The sequence below is a fragment of the Lissotriton vulgaris genome, chromosome 5, assembly GCF_964263255.1.
Source record: "Lissotriton vulgaris chromosome 5, aLisVul1.2, whole genome shotgun sequence".
In the NCBI taxonomy this organism is placed as follows: Eukaryota; Metazoa; Chordata; class Amphibia; order Caudata; family Salamandridae; genus Lissotriton; species Lissotriton vulgaris.
The window spans coordinates 1,931,548,584-1,931,570,571 of NC_141693.1; the positions used below are offsets into that span (position 1 = coordinate 1,931,548,584).

The 21,988-nt window shown below is 44.4% G+C and overlaps 1 protein-coding gene across 4 annotated transcripts in view; it reads left to right on the forward strand.

Annotated features, from left to right (window-relative positions):
* LOC147717771 (N-acetyllactosaminide alpha-1,3-galactosyltransferase-like) overlaps nt 1-10,507 on the forward strand; it is a 151,326-nt gene extending 140,819 nt beyond the window's left edge. For all 4 annotated transcript variants that reach the window (XM_086924562.1, XM_086924563.1, XM_086924561.1 and 1 more), the window contains one exon: nt 8,254-10,507. In XM_086924562.1, coding sequence (XP_086780688.1) covers nt 8,254-8,938 — 685 coding nt within the window. In that variant the 3' untranslated portion in view covers nt 8,939-10,507. The remainder of the gene's footprint in view (nt 1-8,253) is intronic.
* Nucleotides 10,508-21,988: the final 11,481 nt, after the last annotated feature.

Sequence of the window (21,988 nt, forward strand, 5' to 3'; positions counted from 1 at the left end):
TATGTAATTCTCAGAGGTTGGAGAAATCCTTGACAAATCCTCAATAAATGAAATTTGTGGGAAATTTCTAGGACCCAAACCAATCTATTGCTCTCTACTTATCAGAGGAATTTCAGAGGATGCATGCAAATCTATTGCAAGGGACTACATCAGGAGTCAATACATCCCACCCAATGCATAGAGAGTTTCTACATCAGGATGAACAGATGACCTCAAAAAGGACATAAGTGATCTCACTAGTGACATAACATATCTTACCAAACCATCATCAATGACGTGCATGTGGATGCTGCATGATCTCTTAGTGTATGAGCTAGTAATTTAAACATGTGGAAAAAGTCCTCTTAGTTATTGTTAGAAATAATGTGCTGTGGTATGTGAGTTATGGTTAGCATGGAAGGTGTGTGAGTTATGGTCTGCTTAGTTGACCATAATTGGAGAATTTCAGGGGGTTTTTTGGTTTTATTTTGTAAACAAAACTGATCTTTCGATGTAGTTTTGACAGTGGATTTAAGAGGTTTTTCAAGGTGCTTTGACCAACGTTAACCATCATTTCCTAGCAATTGTGGTATGTAAATTGAAAGGTAAGAGTGTTTCACTGGTGGTTGTGGGGATTTATGTAGTAGGTGGTGAATGATTATGTCTCCTTATCATGTTGGAGTCTCCCACCTGTTTTGCATGATCCAGCAAAAGGTGACTGCCTGGACTGCCTCCGGCCTGGCCTGTGTACACCTACCCTGTGACTAACCACTATTGCACATTGCCTTTAGAGTTTTGCAACTACAGCCTGTCATAAATAGCAAGCATCCCATGTGATCAACAGCCAGGGGCATGTACAATTTATAAATTTATCACAATTCTGGTAACTCTACTTTTGTCTAAATCTGACAATTAATTCTAAAGTTATTAGCAAAAAAAAGCATTTTGACCTCTCTCATGTCAGATCTGCCTGAACGCTGAAATCCCTCCACTGCACTCAGCTCGGCATACCAGCAGAAAACTAAACATGTAACTGCATGATGAATCATATTGGCATTTGCCATACACAATGCAATCCCTGTTATTTCTTTCATAGAGTTAAGGGTAATCTCATTTGTACGACAAATTAAGACTTCTAGGACAGTTGTAATCTGTCACATCAAGGATAAGGCCATTACCATTGAATTTGACGTGTGAGCCCACCAGAGCTCAACTTGTCAGGGGCGGCCAATCTCCAAGACGCACTGCATTTGGGCTTCCACAGTGAAGGCTGTGCGCCCAACCCCCACTGGCCAGGCCCAGTTTTTCCTTCTTAATTTCTTTTAGGGTTTCTGGATCTTATTGTATGTTCTGCAATCTTCATGGCATTGGACCATTAACCAAAGCAAGATTCACAGGCATGTGTTGAGTCTTTGTGGCCTGTGGTTCTGGGTTTGCAACCCCACAGAAAGATCTAATACAGGCCCTTGAATCTTGCCATGATTGGCAGCCTTGGCGATGAAGCTTGCCATGAGTTTACGGTTCCTTAACCAGGGTTCACTGTTGTTGAGCGGACTTCGATGTAGTTGCAAGCCTAGCACAGCAGTCTGAGAACCCAGCAGGAACATCTGTTTTTTTGTCACTCAGGGGATACCTTTTGGAACCCCTATCTGAGCCAGGAGGTCAAGGAATTATTTCCATAACCTCTTATGGCGCAGAACGTACCTGAGCTGTAAATGTACTGCCAATGTAGAGACTGCTGATATTTTGACTCCAGAGTAGTCGCTTGCAATGTAGTTACACATATATATTGCATATTTGTTACTGAACTAAAGAAACTGGTAAAAAAATATCTTGAGGCTGACCTCTCCAAACTAAAGTACAATCATGTCACATTAAAGGGAAAATGAAAGAAGCAGTGTTACATTTTTCCTGAGAACTCTTGGTACAAGCTTACTTTGTCTTTTCTGTAGCCCCTCTTAAAGAAAAACGCTGTAAAAACTTGAAAGAGAGACATTTTAATTAATTGGAAATGTTCACAAAAATGTGTGTGTTTGCCAAGGATTGGCATTGCAGCCAGCAATTATTCTACAATTTTCAAACCTTTTTTAGAAAACGACAGTCAAAAGAAAGTAACTTTTCCTTTTGCATTTTGTTAGTTCTCTCCTTCAAACTATTAACCCTTGGATTGTACATGGATATGAACTATGAATTAGAACTCTTGCCTCCAAAAAAAGCAGCCCTCATCTCACAGTGTAAGTCTGCTACTCCTTTCTAATGTGGATTAATTATTGTCATGTGTAAACACCTGAGCCACCAGTCCAAGACCTCCCATTCTCTTATCTTCCTCATGGTCACCTTACCCACAATCTCACACAAGACATGGGCTTCCTTCTAACAAGGTGATCTTCCAACGCTTGATATTCCACATGGAAGGCGTAGAGAACCTCCCGCAACCTGACAAAAACAATATGATTTTCAGTGTTTAGCAATAAAGAATCTGACATCCAAAATGGAAAAAAGGCAGCAGTGCATCGTTCCAATTATTATTTTTCCTAGAGTAATACACATGGATAAAGGAATATTATATACTTGGCTGCCCTGCCGGTGCCACATCAGATCTAGTGGATCCAATGGCCCTTTTACCAATTTTTTGAGGAGTAAATCAAAAATAAAATGTAGATTTATAATATTGTGCCTTCTAGCTAGTAGCTATGGCGATCCTATATTACTGTATCGCGGAATTGACGACAAAGCTTTAAGTCGATGGGTATCGGTTGCACTGTGGACCATTACTTTATATGAAGCTTAAAACTCTGAGATATGGGTAATTGGTCGCAAACAAAGAAATCAAGGGATAGAGTCTGCTGCTGAGTTTGTGCATTGGCTTCACTGAAACAATGTGCTTTAGTTCAAGATACTTAATGAATTGTGAAGGAAGTAACTGACATTGGGTAGAGATGTGATCAAAAGTCTGAAACACGATTGCAGAAGAATAGCAAAGGACACCGTACGACAAACATAAATCAACCTTTGACTATTACATGATTGAAGATCTTTAGAAATGGTAATGAGTCGCAACATTTAATACCACTCTAGTAGAGGTGAATAGAAAACAAATCTCAAAATGTATCTGCAGATAAAGATACAATTGCCTTAACATAAACTAACGTTGAAAGAAATGAAAGAAATTTTAGAACTGAGACATATTTAAGGGAAATATCAAACATGAAACAAGACAAAACATGAAAAAACATGAAAAAATCTCAAGTCTGAAAAAGTAGCATTATTCATCCGCCCATTGATGCCCAATACCACATATCATTCAGGAAGGGCAATACACTCCTCCCGCTCTCTCTCCTGTCCCCATCCAGAGCCGTGCCCTCAATTTCCAACCTGCAGGGAGGGCCCGTCATCACCTCTCTAGGGTCCATCTTCCTCGATCCAAGCAAAAGTTATAGCCTGCATGGGGATTTTATGCTCCTCACCCCAAGATTAAATAAACCAATTAAAATAGGATATTAAAAAATAACTCAAGACATAAAACAATAAAGCATTTTTGGAAGGCTCATTATTGACCAGACCAATAAAGATAGCAGCAGATTTTCCTTTTTCGGAGGGTCTCCGTCCACTTACCACTGCATTCTCGTATGCCGTCAAGAAGGTCATGAAAATGGTTAAGAGATGAACACTATCATGCATGGTCCACAAATATGGAATCATCTACTGTAAGATCCATGTACAGCACTACATGGGCTTTATCTGCTTTTGTTCAACTTGCTACCTGCTTATACCCAAAAATCTAAAAAGAAGTGTTTTGGTTGCTGGAAAGGCAAGCACTGACAATGCATCATAAAGGGCTAAATCATTAGCAAAAACTGAGTTTAATAGTAGGTTGTCTGTATATGGACATTATTACGAGCGCCATGAAACAGGGTTATAATAAGGTAAGGAGCGGGAATTCCTGGAATGATCCTCTTCCTAGGAAAAGGAGGAAGAAGTGAGACTATATAAAAAAAAGAGAGGAACCCTTGATCGCCCAAAGGACTATGGTAAAACTGAAAATGACAAAGAAGACGTCCTCTGGGATTTGTTTAAAAACTTATGTGCACACCTAATCACACATAACCAATTCAACTGCATACCTACCACAATTATTCAGAGGAACTGGCTGCTACAGTATATTGACACAGATAGTCATACAAGGTCAATAGTGTTTGCAATTTACTAAGTTCATTTATTGTATTTAATGTTAAAAACAGGAAAGGACTTAATCAAAAACATTTGTATTCAACAATAATCACAAAAAATGTATTCCAAATTCAAGGACAATTAATCACATAAATCACAGTTAAAATCAATAAACCAAAAAAAACGATTTTAACTGTGATTAATTGTCCTTGAATTTGGAATTGATTGTTTGTGATTATTGTTGAATAAAAATGTTTTTAATTAAGTCCTTTCCTGTTTTTAACATTAAATATAATTAATGAGCGTAGTAAATTGCAAACACTATTGACCTTGTACAAATATCTGTGCCAATATATTGTAGCCACCAGGTTGGCGGTGTCCTTTACAGTACTTAATGTGTAAACAACATAGTGTCGGGGCTCTCGACAGGAGGACACTAGAGCTTGCACCATCCATTGCCCCTGGCAGCACTGCCAATGACAGCACCAACACACTACTAATTATCACTCTCTGAAGGGTGTGACCATTTATACTATTACAGCCCCCCAAAGCCAAAAGAATGGCTATGAAGGCAAAAACTACTAATTGGAAATGTAAATTTAAATAATAAACAGAAGTTGTTGTGCTTGTACCAAAATTGGCAGACACAACTACCATGTGGCAGACAGTCATAAGCACAAATTAAGCACTGGTCCTTTATGAATAATTGTGTTGTGTATATAAGACTTGAGACTATTACAGCACATGCCACACAATGTTGTTTGAGTTCATAGTCTAAGCATCTTTCCAACACCTGAGAGATCAGTTGTAACAAGGTACTGAGCAGTATGGATTGGCAGAATCCAATGGGTATTCATATTGGCAACACGAGCGAAACTCATTGGTGGATTACAAGGCTACCTTCGTTGGTTAGGTGGCTCTGAGGGAAGTTCATTGTGTTATATTCTATTTACACTGCATTAGTTAGTTCAAATGGATGTCGCACTGCATTAACTATCTCTCTCTGTGTCAGTGCTGTCATCAGTTCTGTGATGTCATTGTATCTGGTTCCACTTAGAGTGTTATGCTTCAACTGGGTGAGCCAACTGTCTCTGAACACAGAAGTGCAGGGCACATCAGCTGTGTAGTCTGTTATCAAATAAACTACTCTTTCTGAACTCTTGCTGTGGAGTAGCTTACTACACATTGACTAATATATGTTGTGAAAAGGGCCGATTAAACCCACAGTGGAGTTAATTTGTAAACCCATGACCCCCTAATCTCACCACTATAGTGAAAGTTGTTCTTGATGTGTCTAGATCAGGAGTCTCAAAGCTTTTCTCAAATATGAATTACTTATTTTCAATAAAAATACTCCCAAGCTACTAATATTATTTGAGCTGTATTAGTAACCACATGAGACAATATTACTCTATAGACACCGTATTCAAGATTACCAGCAGTAATCACCTCAGGGCATCAGGCTGTCATGTTTATAGTATCCGCGGCTCTCTGTAGGCTCTTCATGTCCCGAGAACGGCAACAAATGACAACAAAGGCACCGAAGACTACATTTCCCTGCATGTCCGGGATCACGTTGCGTGGTTGACGTAGATCACGCAAGACGCGGAAGTAAAGGGCATACCAAAGACGCCGACTTCGCCGATTATTCCTGCTAGGATACGAAGATGGTTGGTATCGGGTAAGATACAGCTTTGTTCTTATTTGCGGAGATCACCAGTGTCCCGTTCTGGGTCGGACACTTCCCGCACTTGAATTGAGCGGAGATTTCACCCGTGACTGCTCGTGGGGCATTTCGTTCTATGGCTAGCAAACTCCCTGTTGGAGGAGACGCTTAACGTTCGTCTCATTGCAGGGAGGTACCTGAGCCAAATCACTATCGGGTGTTGAACTTCATGAAGTAGGAAGTCGGGCTCGAACTATTTTTCATTATTGTATTGTGCAAAGTCAAAGACTGGAACGTCTAAGAAGCATTAGCTGTTCGTGAGCCAAGGAATCTACTGGTTCCATTGTGTTGATATCCCTTGTGAATACAGAGACTGATGGGAAGTCTGCCATTTTTGCATACCTTATTTTCATCCCAACACAGGAGAAGAGAGACAGGGGGTTCAAGCCTGAGGGTGTGTTGTGCCAACCAGATTGAAAACAAACACTGTTAGGTATGCATGAGTATTGTGTGTATGATTCTTTCATCCATTGGGAAATGTGAATTATATGTTTGTTATTGTATATCTCTTAGACGTTGGTGACCACACTCTAGCAACGCCCCGAATCTCTTCCCCTAGGATTCAGGTCCAACGTATTTTCCTTTACAGGTAGGGGTAATTCCATACTGTGTACAGAAGGAAAAGAAAGGGTTTAGTGTCTCTGGGTGCGGGAGGGTACCTTCTAACGGTCTGTCGATCTCGTTTCAGATCTCCCTCCCTGCTGTCCCCTTCCTTTCCCTCCCCTGCGGGACTGTCTTAGTCCTGTCCTAGTCGCCTGTGTGTATACTTCAGGCTCTGGGGGAGTTGTGTAGGGGAGGTTATAGGTCATTCAGCACAGCCCAGAAGAAGTAGAGAAGACGGAGCCTGACACAGGCACAGATATTAGAAATGAAATAACAAAAGCTTTGTAAATGTGGAGTGATTCTCCATGTGTAACACATAACAGCCATAGCTGCAATGCTGATAGCACCTACTTAATAATATTTGAAATAAGTCTCCCCAAAACAGTTTGATTTCTATCAATCAAATATAAGTTGCAAATATATTTTGGAAAGTCAACCATTTTTCTCCAAACATCAACTTATGGGACATGCAAATGGTTACTCGTATGGTAAAACAAAACCAGGTGTACCATGCAAATCGAATCGAATGACCGTAGAAGCGCTTAGTCTATAAGTCTGGTCTATGTAACAAATGGTGTTGGGTGGCCCCAAGGCCAATACACATGTTATAACCTCATTATACCACTGCAGAATGATTTGTGAAGCCTACTGTTGTTTTTATCAATAACAAGATTGTTGAAAAAACATATAAATTCAACCAAGCAAAAGCTTCTAATTTAGCTCCCTAAGCTGCCCACAGGAAAGCTTCTCACCGGCAACTGGAGTGCTACCAATAGCTCACGGCTACTATTTGGAGAACCCAGGTGTAGATACTACAAGAAAGTCACACAGCACTTTAGTCCCTTAGAAGCACCTCCCTTCTGGACAGCTAAAAAACTCCGAACCCATGATGATGCCCTGTACTTGATACTATGAATCTTCTTGAAGGACATGCTAAAGGTATCAGAATTCCAAGCTGTGTGATAATTATCGTACTGCCACTATTTTCACGTGACAGATTTTTCCAATAAATAAACTGTTAAAATTTACCAGGCAAAAGTTCTGTAAAAACGAAGGACTTGTGGAAATCAATGTTGTAAAAATGCGTTGGAAAGTTACGCTTCCTTTTTCCCTCCGAAATGATGACTAGGAGAATTTTATCACGCCCATAGTGAGAGTATTTACCAGATGTGGCAAATAACACACCCATTCCCAGCCAACACTGGCAATAGTAAATCTTCTTGAACTCCAAGTATGGGATAGTTTTCCCATTTTAGGATTTGTGAACGGGAATGCAGGGCCAGTATGAGTCTTCAGTTTCACCTGCATTCTTGGCTTTGACTGTACATGAATTGTGTTTGTTTGTTGGATCATGGTTGGAAGCCTCCTTGAAGAAAGTGCTCTTACCTAGTCCGGGTACTGGTTAACTTCACTGTTTCTTCAGGTGAGCTTTGTGGATGGTAGTCTCCCACAGTGCATTTCACCTTAACCTTAAACATCCGTAGGCATTGTCATTGGTTACAACACAGATGGTTGGGTCAAGCATGTAGCTGATGGTGCGTGATGTACTGGCAGTGCTGTGACCACACTTCATGCAAACTTAGTGGAACTTTGTGCTTTGGAAGTGAAAGGCCAAGAGGTTTGGATTAGTACTGAAAATAGGTGCATGGGTGGGCACGTATGTGATTGGGAAAGATCTTTTAATTGTATATCTCCTGTCTTGCCACATTTTTCTCTCTCTGTCACCGTTGCTAGTTAGCCCTCAATTAATTATTATCCTTATCTTTCCTATCCAGGTACATCCAAAGATATCTTGGGCACTTTCTGGAAACTGCAGAGCTTTACTTCATGCCAGGATATCCTGTTGTCTACTATGTGATGGTAGATGACCCCTCCCTGGTTCCCAAAATCTACTTGCTGCCTAACAGGTCTATGGAGGTGATTAAAGTCAAGAAACATGCCCGCTGGCAAGACATTAGCATGATGCGCATGAGAGATATTGCTGAGTTGGTGGTCCCACGTGCTAAGCGTGAAGTTAACTTTCTCTTCTGCATGGACGTGGACCAAGAGTTCACATCCCTCTATGGGGTTGAAACTTTGGGTGATTTGGTGGCCCAGGTCCACTCCTACCACTATCTCAGGCCCAAGTTCATGCAGTCATTTGAAACCAATCCTGCATCTGCGGCCTTTGTTGACCCCAGCAAGAGCGACTACTACTACCACGCAGCCACTTTTGCTGGAACAGTCTCTGAGATCTTAAAGCTTGCAAGGGCCTGCCAGGAGGGCCTCCGGAGGGACAAAGAGAAAGGAATTGAGGCAGTCTTTCAGGAGGAGAGTCATCTCAATCATTACCTGCTGCACACAAAGCCCACCAAGCTTCTGTCACCTGAGTACAACTGGGGTGGATGGCTGAATGTCAAGTACCACACATTGCGCTGGATGCCCAAAGACTACGCAAATCTGCACAAAAATACAGAATGACCCGCACAATATAATATTCATGATTTACGTGAAGCCACCATAGTCTCATAATTTCTATTGTTTTCCTGGCACTATCCTTGGAATAGGACATTAAGCGGAAGGCTCAGCCGTGTTTGGGGATGACGATCAAGGGAGTCCATTGGATATACTGTAATACGTTGATCCATGACCTTTCCAAAGGTCCCAAACTTGGCCAACCATGAAGTTTGTGTCCATATTTAGCAAAAGATTCCTAACTATATTCCTGTATGTTCTGGTATTTAGTTGGCCGGGGTGTTTAGGGGTTGGAGGAAGAGGATGGGAAATGAGGCACACAAAAGACTCCCACCTAAACAACCCAAAACAATATAACAATTCTTGGCCAGAGAAGTCATATGAATGGTATGAACCCACTTGGCTTTCCCCTCTGTCACAGTTTTCTGAAATTTGTTACAAAAATACAACTCTACTCTAAATGATGCTTTTATGAATCAAAGTTGCCCCCCCCTCATATGCTCCACCCTTCTTTGCCTCACTCTCACTGTGCCTGACAAACAGATCTTTATCTGACCCGTAGGCAGCTGAAGATACAGCTGATGGTTGTAAGTTTAACAAATAACATAAAATGTACCTATTGTGATCAGTGTATCTAGTTAGCATCGCTTCTTTTATTAAGGTACTGGTTTGATTTGAACTACACACAGATTAATGATTCTGGCGTGCAGGACAATTTATTTCGAAAGAAGCATTGCCAAAGTTCCTAGAACTGTTTTTTTTGTTTACAATCAAAAGCTTTGATGGGATGAGAACAAAGATATGTGTAGAGTTTTGCTAAGGTTGTATATCTGATAAAGGAATGTTAATTTGTTGGTTGCCTCAACAATCAGGGTCGGAAATAGAGATAAAACAAGCGTTTGCAATGCAATCCGTCTCGCCTTTGGGACGTTATATGTATTTAGCTATGCAGCTCATTAGCCTGAGTGCTAAAACATCTACTGTTCTTTAACATGGAGGGAAAGTGAGCACCAAACTGCGTAATATGCAAGGTATGGGAACACAAAGAGAAATATTGCCTTTCAGAGGGAAATGGTATATTCCAAAGCTCTGTTTCTAATATAAAATCAGGGCCTTCGGTGGTCACATCACTGAAAATACAAGATTTGAAAAAATTATTGTCTACTGGTGCTCGTGGGACAATTTCTATGGACTGGAATCTGAAGAATGCTAAAGTGATTCTGGTATTTTACTGTCCTCTGCTGGTCATTATCTGTCAAAAAAGTGAAATAGAGGCAGTTGCCAGAAGAATAAAAAAGAGAAAGTCCCTCAGCAGAAAGCAATTCTGGTATTTTACTGACCTCTACTGGTCGTTTTCTATCAAGATAGTTAGAGGCAGTTGAACAGAAAAAAAGTCCCTAGGCGGAAGCAGAGAAGTCCTAGGGCAGCTCTCCAGAGCCCACAAAGTACAAACACATATACAAAAGTATACATAAAGTTCCCTAGCACACAACAATAGTATAATGTAACAGTAGTACAGTAAGTTATTATGAAAATGATATCTTGACGCAAAATAAATGCGAGTCTTCAATCTTTTTTAGTTCTTTGTCTTCATCCTTCTTTAATCTCAGATTGTGTGACTGTTCCAAAGCCCAAATGCCAACACGTGTTTTGTCGTCTCTGTATTTTAGTGCATACAACTTTTTCAAGGCTACATAAGAGATAGATTACAGTCACGATCATGGTATTTGAACCAATATATCTTATACCATTTATCTCCTGGGCCCATGAATTTTTTTTTGCCATTACTCGCCCATTTACAAGCCACACAATGTCCACATCCATAAAAACCCGGAGTCTCTCGTGTGAGCCAATCCTTATTTCTCTTGTGAACGCGGTAGCTTGGGCTTAGCAAGTTCCTGAGGCAAATACCCCTCCTGTATGTAATGTCTGGTCTTGATTTAATGAAGTTATTGAGGGATATATCACTCCTTGTAGCTCCTGTGGAGTATGTGCACAGACCAGACCAACTAAAAAGATAGATGTGGGAAACTACAAAGCCTGGATACAGAAAGGATTCACTAATTGTAATAGTGAGAACCTTATTTATCTAATTATCTGCCCATGCGAACAACATTACGTGGGCATGACCACACGCAAGGTCAAAATCCGTATGATGGAACATAGGAGTACTTTTCGCTGTAACACCAGCCGGAAGATTTTAGATGGACTGTTCTAGAAAAACCTGTGATACAAACACATGTGAGTGACATTTCATCATACCTGTTTCAAAGAGAGCAGAGATGAGTATTTAGACTTTGCCCCAGTATTGGAACTTTCATAGATTCCCATGCTTTTGTATCATTCCCCGTCGTTGGAATGGGAGTCTCGGTAACAAAAAAACGTAGCAGTAGATACAAAAGAGAAAGAAAAAGGCCTAGGCCTCATTCCCTTTCGTATCATATTCGCCTCTTTTTGTAAAAGAGACCAAACTTAGGCATCAGCAAATCAGAAGAGCCTCACCCCTTAGAACCCTCCTGAAGGAACCTCAGAGCCTCAGATTTTCTACTGCACGTTGTGCTTAGGGAGTCTCCTTTGAGCTCTGCTCAATCTCTACTCTTTCAGAAGTTTTTCTTCAGGATTTCTCTTCAAGTTGTTCGCTAATCCTTCCAGGATGTCAGATAAAGAAAAGAAGGCCCTTTTCAAGCCATGTTCCACCTGTGGCAAGAAAAGACTATTTGTTGAGGATAAGCACAAGGATTGCATCTACTGCCTCTATCCTGCAAGATCTGCCGCACCTTTTCAACCAAGACCCTCCGGGATCGTGAGGGTAGGCTTCTTACATGGCTCCAGAAGTTGAAGTCCAGAAAGGACACAGTCTCCAGTGACGAGGACTCTTCATCAGCGTCATCGGCTAGAAGGTCAGTCAAATGGGGTAGGGGTTCCCCTTCTCCTTCTGTGGAGAATCCTTCTAAGGCCTCAAGACAGACCCCCAGAAAGTCTGAGAGCACAGGTCCAGTCGAATCTCCTCACCATGGTGAAAAGGAGAGGGTAGGACCATCTACGCCTTCTTTGGGTATGAAGACTGTTCCAGCCTTCCAAAAGCCCTCTTCTCAGTCTTCTGGAAAGTCTGACAGAAGTTCCAAGTCGTCCACGATGAAGGTGTCGTCGACGGAGGCTCTGTCGGTGAAGAAATTGAAGCCTAAGCTTAAAAAGGTACCGTCAACAAGCTCGTCCACGGGGCAATCGACGTCGACAGCAGTTATGGCGGCGTTGGTGAAGATTCCGACGATGACAGCGATGACGACGAGGGTGTCAACGACGACAGCGACGTCGACGAGGATGTCGACGATGACAGCGATGACGAAGTGTTGGTCGACGGTAGTGACGATGACAGTGTCGTCGTCGAGGGCTTCGACAACAACAACATTGACGACGACGACGGCAGGAGCGTCGACGGTCTCGTCGTCGACGGCATCGACGACGCCCATCTCGTCATCGAGTGTTCTTTCTTCGACGACGCCTGTTCCGTCGACGAGGCCGACGACGGCAGTATTATCAGCACCATTGTCAACGGGATCGTCGATGATTTTATCATCGGAGAAAAGAATTACGATTTCTATGACCAGGATTACACCGGACATGACATCTCCTACAACAGTTACCCCCTTGCCTCCAGCTCTACTTTTAGAGGAGGATGAGGATGAATCAGAGGATGATGATCAGGACTCTTATGGATATGCAAACAGTCCATCCAAGCTTCTGGTTAAATGCCAAGAGACGGATTCTGACGGAGAGTACAACCAGGAATGTGGTTGTTATCATCATTCTGCCCAGCCACAACAGTACTCGAGACAAGACATGGTGTCTGTACCATTGTCTCTCTTACAGGACCTTCACAGCATGCTACAGGATTACAAGTCTAGGTGTTAACAACCTGCTGCTGTTCCAATTACGCAAGCCATACCTGTCCCTGCGGCTCCAGCAATGGCTGCTCCAGAATTGCCGGCCAAGGAGTACTCTAGGCCACAAACACCGGTTCCACAGGAGCCTTGGATTTCATTGAACACCAATAATGATTCCTCGGATGAGGATCAGAATTTTGATGACAGGACTGATCAAGATACAGAATGGGATGAATATGTCATCCTGGACCCAGCATCTCCATGTCCGGATCCGGTGGACTTCCCACCAGTTGATATAGGGGGGTTTCATAAGCTAATGGAGAGAGCGGCTGAAAGATTCAAACTATGTTTGCCCTCTGAAGCCATTGAATGTTTCTTATAAGATTTTAAAGAGCCTTATAAGAAGAAAATGAGATCTATCCCTATTGTCCAGCAGCTTTGGGATGAAGGCCTTAAAGCGATGAAAAATCCAGTGACGGTGGTCCCTGTGCTACCGCCTCGACAAGAAATACAAAGCACCTGAAGATGGTCCGGCGTCTCTGACGGGACATCCGAGACCGGACTTGGTTATTTCTCAAGCGACACAGAGGAAGTCCCGCAACCCCTCAGCTCCTTTGACAACTCCTCCAGATAAAGAGGGAAGGAGGTTAGATAATGCCGGGAAAAGATTCTCTTCAATGGTGAGTCTTCTAGTGCGGGCAGCAAATGCCTTGGCGATATTGGGCAGATACGATCGCCAACTTTGGTGTGATGTTTCGCCGTACTTGGATCACCTTCCTCCAGAGTCAAAGACAGAGGCTAAAAAAGTTTTGCTGGAAGGGGAGGCAACATCAATGGAAATCATTGACTGCGCAATGGACATTGCCACAACGGCATTCCGTTCTTTGGGTGGGGCTGCGGTCCTTCATCGCCAGGGATGGCTTTGGCGACTTGGTTTAGACCTGAAATCCAGAATAAGATCCTGGATCTTCCTTTTGATGGAGAAGCCTTATTTGGAAAATTGATTGATGACACTCTCCAGGATATTAAAAAAGATACTGAGACCGCTAGATCTCTGGGTACGCTTCAGTACCGTAAAGCTCCTTTTAGAGGTTCCAGAGGCAAAAGCACCAACTATAGAGGCTCTTATCAGCAGCAAAGGTACTCATCATATGGCTCAGGTTCGCAACAGTACCGCCAACCTTATCAGCAAAGGCAGGGCCTGTCCTCGAATTTCTCAAGACCTAATAACAGAGGGAAGCAGGCTCGCCAAGGGCGTGATACGTCCAAGAGACAATAGCGGCCTCCTGGCTCTTCCTACTCTGCCCACCTCCAAAAGATTATCAGTAGGAGGCAGGATGTCACAATACCTTCCGAATTGGTCCAAGATAACATCAGACCGTTGGGTGCTAAACATCATTCGAAAGGGCCATACTTTGGAATTCACACAAATCCCTCCATCCAAGCCCCCTGCTGCCATTCCATTAAAACATCTGCGTCTTCTGCGGCTCGAAGTTCATCAAATGCTCTTTAAGGGTGCTATAGAGCCGGTCCCCTCTGCCCAAAGAGGAGAGGGATTCTATTCCAGGTTCTTCCTGGTAAGGAGACACTAGAGAAATGGCGCCCCATTTTACATTTCAGGGAGCTCAACACCTATCTCATCTCCCTCTCTTTCCGGATGGTCTCTCTTCAAGAAATTCTACGTCTAATCAATCCGGGGGATTTCATGGCCACGCTCGATCTCGAAGATGCGTACTTTCATGTTCCGATTCACTCAGCACACAGAAGGTTCCTACGATTTACAGTAGCCAAGAGCCACTTTCAATTCGGGGTTTTACCCTTTGGTCTTCGATCAGCCCCAAGAATATTCACGAAGGTGCTGGCACCAGTAGCAGCGTTTCTACGGAAGAATCACTTTCAGGTCTTTCCTTACCTGGATGATTGGTTACTGATGGCTCCGTCCAGGGAGGCCGCAAGGGATGCTGTTGACGCATGTACCAACCTGTTTCTGAATTTAGGTCTCACTTTAAACAAGGAGAAGTCGTCTCTGGTCCCGTCCAGGACAGCACGCTTCCTGGTAGCCATTCTGAACTCGGATCGCCAGAAAGCTTTCCCAACCTTGGAGAGGCAGGAAAAACTGCAGACCATGGCGCTAGACTTACAAAGAAGAAGGTGCCTTTCAGTACGCCGCTACAAATCTCTTCTGGGGTGATTTCTTCATGCATTCCTCTAATTCCACACTGCAGATTGAGGATGCGTCCTCTTCAGGAGCAGCTGGACATCCAATGGAAACAGATTCACGGGTCGTTCGACGACAAGGTGACCATCACCTCGGCAATGAAAAAAGTGGCCTTGTGGTGGACTAAGCAGGAAAACTTGTCCCAAGGTCTATATTTCGTAAGCGATCCGTCTCCTCAGGTGGTGACGACGGATGCGTGGTTGGATGGTTGGGGAGTAGTGCTGCAGGACCTGCATGTCAGTGGGCATTGGTCTCCTCAGAACCGTCGGCTCCACATCAATCTCTTGGAGCTCAGAGCAATCAAACTGGCTCTTCAAGCTTTTCTCCCTCGCCTAAGAGGTTCAAAGGTTCGCATCCGGACGGACAACACCACAGCCATGCATTACGTCAACAAAGAAGGAGGAACCAGGTCTCTTCCGTTGTCTCAGGAAGCTCAGGAAATCTAGGAATGGGCGATCCTTCACGAGATATCAGTGCAGGCAGAACACCTACCAGGGATTTTAAACAAGAATGCAGACAGACTAAGCAGATTATCCTCCATCAGTCACGAGTGGGAACTGAACCAGCGGGTTCTGGACGAGATCTTTCAACAGTGGGGCAAACCTGCAATAGATCTATTTGCTACACCGACCAACAAGAAATGCCGGTATTATGCAAGCAGACTTCACCACCGAGGATCATTGGGAAATGCTCTTTTGATAGCCTGGTCAAGGACATTTGTCTACGCCTTTCCCCCCATTCCACTAATCCCGAGGCTCATCAGGAAGATCAGGATGATTTTGATAGCCCATGCTTGGCTGAGACAGTTCTGGTTCACGGAACTCCATCTGTTGTCGCTGGCTCCTCCTCTTCCCTGGAGAACCATTCCAGACCTTCTCACAATGTCCGAAGGACAAATTTGGCATCCGGATCCAGAGTCATTGCACCTGACAGTATGGCTCCTGAACAGCGAGAATTTATGAATCTTCCTATCTCTAATGAAATAAAAGAAGTTCTCTACCAGGCTAGAGCCCATTCCACGAACAAGACCTACTGTCTCAAGTGGAAGAGATTTTGTATTTGGTGCAGAAAGGAAGGGGTTGACCCTTTTTCTTCAGAACCTCATCAACTTCTGCCTTATCTTTTGTCCTTGGCTAAGACGGGGCTGGCCCATTTAGCCATAAAAGTTCATTTGGCAGCAATTTCTAGGTACAGACGTTCTGAGTCTGGACCTTCTCTTTGGTCTTCCAGGATAGTGAAACAATTTCTCAAAGGATTGTTCCATGTCTCCCCCCCGGTGAGACACGGAATGGGAATTGAATTTGGTCCTCACTCAACTCATGAAGGACCCATTTGAACCAATACATCGGTCAGACTTGATATTCCTTTCTTGGAAATTGGCTCTCCTTCTTGCTCTCACATCAGCAAGACGCATTGGGGAGTTGCAGGCTCTCACGATCCAAGAGCCGTTTCTCCAGTTCAAAAGGAATACAGTAATCTTGAGAACTAACCCGAAATTCATACCTAAGGTGCCCTCGGATTTCCACCTAAATGAGCCGGATATTCTTAAGGCTTTCTTTTCTCAACCTACTACACCAGTGGAGAGATCACTGCATTCTCTGGATATACAACAGTGCTTAAAATTTTATTTGGATCGCACCAAAGGATTCCGTAAATCCTCCCAATTGTTCATTGCTTTTGGTGGTCCGAGCAAGGGTCTCCCTCTGTCAAAACAGGGTATTGCGAAGTGCCATTCTACATTGCCATGCTACAGCGGGTAACCCACTGACCAGCAAAGTTAGGGCGCATTCCACAAGATCAGTGGCTTCTTCAACAGCTCTCTTCACGGGAGTGCACATCAAAGACATTTGCAGGGCTGCGACTTGGAGCAGCGTGCACACCTTTACAAAGCATTACTGCTTGGAATCCTTGCAACAAGAAGACACGGCTGTGGGCCAGGCAATCCTGAGGAACATCTTCCACTAATTGGTGAGCTTTCCTTTCTATCCCACCTTCCTTATTTGCACATTTTGTATCTTCATGTATTGGTGGCTATTACAAGGTGTATTTATGCCACAAAATGTGTTTTCTATTGCTAACTGCTTGCTACTCTGATACAAAAGCATGGGAATCTATGAAAGTTCCAATACTGGGGCAAGAAAACAAGTTACTTACCTGTAACTTTGGTTCCCCAGTATTGGTAACTTTCATAGGTTCCCATGCGCCCACCCACCTCCCAGAGGAAAGCTCAGCCTTCAGCAGATATGGTAACTGTTACACAACGGCTACGAAAATCTGAGGCTCTGAGGTTCCTTCAGGAGGGTTCTAAGGGGTGAGGCTTTTCTGATTGGCTGATGCCTAAGTTTGGTCTCTTTTACAAAAAGAGGCGAATATGATACAAAAGGGAATGAGGCCTAGGCCTTTTTCTTTCTCTTTTGTACCTACTGCTATGGTATTTTGTTACCGAGACTCCCATTTCGACGACGGGGAATGATACAAAAGCATGGGAATCTATGAAAGTTACAAATACTTGGGAACCAAAGTTACAGGTAAGTAACTTGTTTTCTTCCAGTGACACCTTGGGTCTCAATGATACTATCCCTTGGATGTCGCGGAGCATAACATCTACACAACCTCCTTTGGTGGGCTCTAACAGATATGTATACCATAGATCAGAGTAATCCCATTATCCCAGCCAACTTAAGATGTCAAAGGGGCACTTTGGAACAATCCTCTGCAGTCTCTCTGTTGTACACCTCCACGTGACTTACGTTTTTGAAGTCCCAGTACCTTTTAACTACGGGCACGTGATTATCACAACGAGATTCGAGCCTAATGTTGTTAACTTATATATACGACCAAGTTGAGGCTGTTTCTAATTACCTATAAGACCTAAACACCTTTCCAAAATAATACGATGAACAGATAACCTATTCGCCTTTACAGCCATATGGAGTTAATATTCTAAGTAGACTGTACCCAGATAGATAGCATATTGATGACAATAAGTAGTCGCTACATTAGATCGGTAACTACTGTCCCAAATATAATTGCTACTAGCAGAGATATGATATGAACCCTCGGAGTAGATTCAACACAGACAGGCAGGACAGCCGTTTTGATAGATTAGCTGTATGAAACTGATTTGCAGTTCACTAGACACCTTCGTTTTTTCCTTTTCCTCATTTGAAGTGCTTACAGTGAAGGTAAATTATTTACTTAGAAAGTGCTATAGAAAAAAAGCACACTTTGTGTATGGAGTTTGATGTATGTCTCACTGTTAATACCTAACAAATAGATACTCAAACTACATATCCCATGAATCTCCGGCCAAAATGGGACTTTTTATATCAGAATACTCGATTTTTTTCGCCATTTGGAATTGTTTACAGTGAAGGGCAGTCATTTATTTAAAATCCGTATATAAATGACTACACTCTGTCTACACTTTTTTCACTATTTTTTCACTATTTTATTCATTATATGCTTCACAATGACGATAATCAAAATAGACTTAACAATAGATAAAAAAACACATATCCCAAAAGTCTCGAGTCAAAATGGGAGTTCTTAGATGGTGATGTCACTTCCACGCGCCACATTGCAGACTAACGAGGGACACCTGTTACGGACCCCTTTTAAACATGTCGGCCTCTCTGCTGAGCCACCTCCACCCCGCGAGAGTCTTGGCGCAGAGGTACCGACGGATAGGTAAGCGTTGCCCCACGAGATATGTGGTAGTGTGTCGAATGGGCCCCCAGGGGGACTTGGCAAAGCCGATGTCCCCCTGGGGTATTTCGCGCGAGGGACAACCTCACGCGGCCTGATTGGGTGGTGGGAGGGAGGGAGGGAGGGAGGGGTTAGGTCCAAGCGCGGGGAGGGGAGGGAGGGTTTGACGTCACTCTGAGCGAGTGAATGCAGCGGTGGTGTCGCGTTTGACAGGAGCAGCTGAGGTAATCCTGTCAGCGCTGTCGCACGTTCGGTGAGCTGTTTTTTCGACGATATCTCGTCAGCTTTTGAAGAATGGCGGCGGATGACATTGCCAGAGAGGCAATTCGAGCGCTGGTGGCAGTTGGTCGGTGTGATTTGCTGAGGCCTGGCGCTGTGGTAGACACTTCAGTAGCAGTGAAGCGTCCCCGTCGCCTAGCTGCGGAGGGAGTCCTGCGCGCTGTGGCTGCCTGCAGGTCGGTTCCAAGTAATGTTTCTGAGGAGGATGGCAGCGCTAAGGTGCCGGCGGTGAGAGCCAGGAGAGCGCGTTCTGTAAGCAGAGGAGGCCGGGGTAAGGAGCTCCCACCCCTGCGCTCAGCATCTGCCCCAAGTGTGATTCAAGTAAGCCGAAGGTTAGTTACTACACAAGCCAGAAGACGTGCTGGCAGGCGCGGAGGCAGAGCTGGTGGCGTGTTTGACACGCGTGTGTCGCAGTTTCAGCTGGCAGAGAGAGAGGTTGACAGGGTGTTCAATGATGATTTGGACCATGCGTCACAGGTGCCAAGAGGGGCAATGATAAAGTCCAGCATGACAGGGTCTACAGATATGCCTCAAAGGTCGGAAGGTACATCCCAGATCAACTATAGCATTGAAATAGCACCTGAAGTTTCCTTTGAAGGGCGCAAACAGATGTTGGTAGATTATTCCAGTGATAGTGACACGGAAGAATATGGACATACAGGAGCTGAGGAAGGATACGATGACAGGGGCGGTGCACAAGAAGTAGAGGATCTACTACAGCAGGATGAGTTTATGGACTGCCAGGACATTATTGTTCCTCAGCCTAGAGGCCCCCCAAAGCAATTCCTGGACGAGGGCGTTGGTGGGGATATAGCTTATGATACATATTTTTCACAGGATAGTCAAATGGTGGGGGGGGGCGATGTGGAAACATCGAGTTGGGCAGTACCGGAGTGGGAGGCGGGGGGATAAGGGTGGCAGAGGTTGTGTGGGGCAAACAAGGGGTAATGGTTCATTGTTTCCAGAAGCTAGGCCTCCGCCTAGGCATCCTCAGGTGGTTTTTGACTCGGGGTCCGAGGCTCAGCAGGGCCAATGGGTGTGGGTGGAGCATGCTGAGATGCCAGTGAAACAAAGGTCTGGTAATTCAGCTCTACAGGTATCAGGTAGGTATGAGACGGTTCCTTGCTTGAGAGGCGAGTACCTTACGGAGGCTGCTGGTTTGGTAACGGATGAGCAGTTCTTTTTGTCTCAATCTGCAAAGCAGAGTGCGGCTTTTGGGGGAGGGGTTGGTTCAAGAGGCGAATCTGGTGCAGATTTTATTCCTGCGACTGGGCGCTTTACACGGAGGCCTGAGTCTGAAGTTCATGAACAGTTTACTAACGTGACATCTGGCTATAGGCCAGGTACAAGTTTTGTAATTTCAGACGTTGACAAAAATCATGAAGGTGATAATGATGAATCGGATAAAGAAAATGAGAATTATTCAAGAGGTGTTTTGTTTCCTGAGGGAAGGGTGGAGGTGGGGAGGGGGGTAGGACAATTAACTTCTGCCAGTGTGTTTCAGAGTTCTGGAGCGGTTCTCTCACCGGCACGTAGGAATCAGAGCGGACATCATAAGCGTGATGGTCTGGAAGAATTACGTCAACGAGCTTCGCAGTTACCAGCAGGTAAGACAGACTGGTGGGCTGCTTGGACTCGGCCGTTGGCAGGTGGTGCAGGTGTTGCGCCTGTGGAGGGTGGTCATGGGGTAGCTGCGGGGGGTGAAAGGTTGGGGACACAAGCAGTTGGAAGTTTGCAATCCACGGCAGGGCAGGGGGGAGGAAGGATAGAGAGGGGGAGGGAGCCCTAGTTCATCAGTAGCTAGCTCTGTACACAGTGACACACCTAGATCGGTCAGTACGAGATTGCCATATATGGGGGTGTCGATGCCATTGGGTATTCACTTGTCTCACAGAACTAGGCAAAGAATTTGGAACCATGATTACGTGGATGTTTTCCGTCTACTTCATAGGGATTTACAAGCCAGGGAAGGGTCTAAGGAGGAAGAAATTGAATTGTACCGTCGCCCCAAAGTGCCGAAAACGATAGAAAATTGGACAGCGGCATTCCTTATTTATGCCAGTGTGTATTGCGAACGTTACCCCGAAAGGGCGGTTTCACTGTTTAAATACATCGATGTCATTAGAAAGGGGCATTTACAGGCGGGAGGGTATGCGTGGTTGAATTACGACGAGGAGTTTCGGGCGAGGGTGAGTTTATTTAACGATAAGCCCTGGGGAGAAGTTGATCAAGAGTTGTGGTTGCAGTGGTTGTCAGGACATTCGTCCTCTAACACGATTCATACGGCAAGTGGTTTGCCAATACCTTATCGGCCCTTTTCCCAGCGTCCCGCCACAATGGGGGCGGGTGGTTTTGGAAGGGGTCAGTTGCCCACAACCAGAGCGTGTGGGGCTTTAATAGAGGTTCCTGCGTGCGTCAGTACTGTAAATTTAAGCATGAATGTGCACAGTGTGGGGGCAGACATGACATCTTTCAGTGCTTTCCCAACTAGCAATTCGGAGATCATGGGAGAGGTCAGAGGGGGCGTGGGGCATTGCCATCCCTTATTCCAAAGGGCTCCTACTCCAATTAGATTGCAAACGATGTTGAGTTATATGGAGATTTACACGGACGCGGAGGCGGCAGCTAAGTTGTTTTGTGGGCTTTCTGCTGGGCTTTAGAATTGGCTATCAAGGTCCCAGAGTTTTGCGTTGGGCGGATAACCTCAGATCCGCAAAGGAGCTGTCTGCGGTGGTGAGGATGAAGTTGCAAAAGGAGTTGGATTTAGGCAGGATAGTTGGACCTTTTTCGAGCTGCCCCTTGCCAAATTTGATAGTGTCTACTCTTGGCGTTGTTCCAAAGAAGGTGCAGGGCGAGTTTCGCCTGATTCATCATTTGTCTTGGCCGGAAGGGCAGTCAGTAAACGACTTCATCTCAACAACTGATTCGGCTGAGTCATATTCGTCAGTGGACGATGCTCTACAGATG